The 2,815-nt window shown below is 39.5% G+C and overlaps 1 protein-coding gene across 1 annotated transcript in view; it reads right to left on the bottom strand.

Moving 5' to 3' along the window:
- Window positions 1-2,353, bottom strand: part of LOC129844548 (eomesodermin-like) — a 16,937-nt gene extending 14,584 nt beyond the window's left edge. Inside the window, exon 1 of the mRNA XM_055912717.1 lies at window positions 1,476-2,353. Within this exon, the coding sequence (XP_055768692.1) occupies window positions 1,476-2,023 (548 nt within the window). The 5' untranslated portion in view covers window positions 2,024-2,353. The remainder of the gene's footprint in view (window positions 1-1,475) is intronic.
- Between the last annotated feature and the right edge of the window lie 462 nt (window positions 2,354-2,815).

The raw sequence follows: 2,815 nt of genomic DNA, 5'->3' as shown, positions 1-2,815 counted from the left end.
TGGCTTATACTTGAAGAACTCTCTTCAGCAGAACTTTCTCAGTGACAGGAGAATACTAAGTAATGGACAGACTAGAAAGCAGTGCAATTTGTGACTCTCATTGACGTTAATATCATTTTTAAGAGAGAGCGAGAGATGACATAGTGTATGTAGCCTACAAAGGGTGAACATAAGTAACTGGACACATTCTCAGGATCCAAAATGTGAATATGAAGAGTAGCCTATGAAAATACTGTACATACTATTAAAATAGTAGACTTTTCATTGATCAATACTGTTTTGTGCACGCTGTTGTGATTGATGTACATATATTTTAGAATAATCAAATTTTTCTGATAAATACAGGTAGCCTAATAACATATTTATGACACAATTGTTTGTATCTTTAAAAAAAAATCATCTAAATTATGTATTTACATAATTTTAAAAGCTCCATGTTGGTAGTAAATACAATGTTAACTGGAAGGGCAAACATGTCATTAATTTAAAATACCAATGTCCTATTATATGACAGCGCACTTGGTCTTTTGACAGATCAGAATCACGAGAAACTGATGGCCTGAAACCTTATGTCAGATGGATGTGTCGCATATTAGTAAATTAATCATCATCGACATGACTGGATCTTAATGCTCCGTGACCTATGCGACAGCGCCTCCAGCAAGTTCTTCCCCTGTGTTCGTTGCTGGGTGGGTTGGGAGCCAGTGGCTTATGCCACCGTCGTGATACCCTCTGCATGCACTTCAGGGGGTCAAGCTGAAGTGTCATAATGTTTTCCAGCAAAAATATTTCTCTGATATAGTGGTTAGTATTTATGCTCGTCATCATCGTTGGACGCATGAGAACTTGGATTGTTTGGCCTATTATTTTCATGATTAGTTACACAAGTTAAATCAATTACGATATAACGGTAAAATAAAATGTAAATACGCAAAGGAAAACTAGAAAAATATGATGTGAGGAGCTCTTAATGCTGGAGTTAGTTTATTTGAAGTTTAGCCTAAATATCATGCAGTTTTCATCTTGGGGAAATTGCTCTATAGATTTTCCAGCGAGTTTAACACTCAAATGTTTAACGCTCATTTCATATCTAATACATATTTTTGGTGCACTTTGTTTGTGTCTGTGTAGCGTGTCGATACCCTCATGCCCTGTCTGGATTAATTCGTATTGGCCTAATTCATTTTCGCGTGACAGACTCGGCTTTGGCAGTTTGGCACAAATTGAAACGTCATAATAAGGCCATCATTAGCAAATACCTTGTTTAGGAATGACTTCGAGGAAAACAAGAGCAAGGCAGTAAAAGGATGATTTGCCCAGGAGCGCTCATACCTGTCCTTGGCACCTGTCAACAACTTTCAGCGCGCGCCTACATAGCTATGGTACAAATCGTGCTACTTTGTCATTTTGTGGCTACATAAGATGTAGGCTTATAAATAGACAATAAGTTTCCCTCTGGCGGAATTTCTACTCACCGCCCCTGTTTCGTTATGATCATTTCGGTTTGGTATTTGTGGAACTTCGCCCACAGAGGATAGTTGTTGAGGAGAGCCTGCGTCTTCCCGCACACCTGTAGCCCAGGTAATGGGTAGAGTGGCGTGCGATAGTACCCATGTTGAACGGGTGCGGGATAACTCTCCGCAGAGGCAGGGTAAACTTCTTTACTAGTTGTCGAGAAACCTTCGCTTCCCGTTGGTAAATAAGTCTGTCCCGTTCCGTTTCTAGTCGGCGACCTGACACTGCTGAAATGGCAGCTATTGTGGGGAGTTGGTGAGTAAAACCTCCCGGGTTGCGCTCCGAATCCGGCCACAGTTTGGTCTGCGTGGTACGGCAGTGCCAATCCGTCCTGTCCGTTTTGAATTGAGTCTTGGTAATATAATCTGGTGTCCTGAATTCCCATTTTAAAATCCACGGAATTCTTGCTGCGTTGAAGGGGATTGTTGATATCGGTGTCTTTTCCGAAAGTTTGCGTATCAGTCCCATTCAACATACTGAGGTAAAGATTGCCACCTATGCCGCCCATGTGCAGCCCCAGTCTCAGTGTATGTGCAATGTCATAGGTTCACCGTGCCCCTCTGTTTCACGTCCAGTGAAATGAAAGCGCGTTTACGGATTTTGAGATAAATGCACAAACTGAAACATTTCGTCCACCTACCGATGTTTTTTGACTAAAGTTCCTATACCAATAAATCTATCGACTTCTGGAAAACGGACCCTACATTTAAAATATTCCAACAAATTGGCAATAATTTAAAATAGCCTACTATTTATTAAAATAAACTGGCTAATTATTTTATTTTTGGTCTTCGATTGTCTTGTCTTCTTTTTACAAGAGTCCCTACCAGTATCTCCAACACAGGCCAGGTTCATAACCTATGATATATACATTTTGCGACTGGTAATTGGTTGGAGGTGGGTCTGATGTCGAAGCTAGACGTGATAGGTTTCCATTTCGCAAGAACCCTCCCTGTTCCCTGAGGACTTGCTCTTGCGCATATTCTAACTAGGCAGACAAGAAGATAAACAATTTGAACACTTTCTGAAATGGTTATGAGTGCAACAGTTTCTCACATTACTTCAGGTCGTGAACACATTTTTTGAAAATAATACCGTGCACGAATCGGTTACTGGAATTGCATGTTATCAAAATAACTTCATTATTTTATTTCAGTGGCAGGCATATGAAAGTAGGCAATGAAAATACTATATTTAAAATGTTAATGATAATAACAACATTAACAATATTATTATGATTACTTAGTAGTAAACTACTACAATGCTACTATAGGCCTAATATCCTAACAATAAAGTGTAG

The sequence above is a fragment of the Salvelinus fontinalis genome, chromosome 1, assembly GCF_029448725.1.
Source record: "Salvelinus fontinalis isolate EN_2023a chromosome 1, ASM2944872v1, whole genome shotgun sequence".
Classification (NCBI taxonomy): Eukaryota; Metazoa; Chordata; class Actinopteri; order Salmoniformes; family Salmonidae; genus Salvelinus; species Salvelinus fontinalis.
Note: the sequence above shows the minus strand (reverse complement) of the source record. Positions and strands in the feature narration are given on the sequence as shown.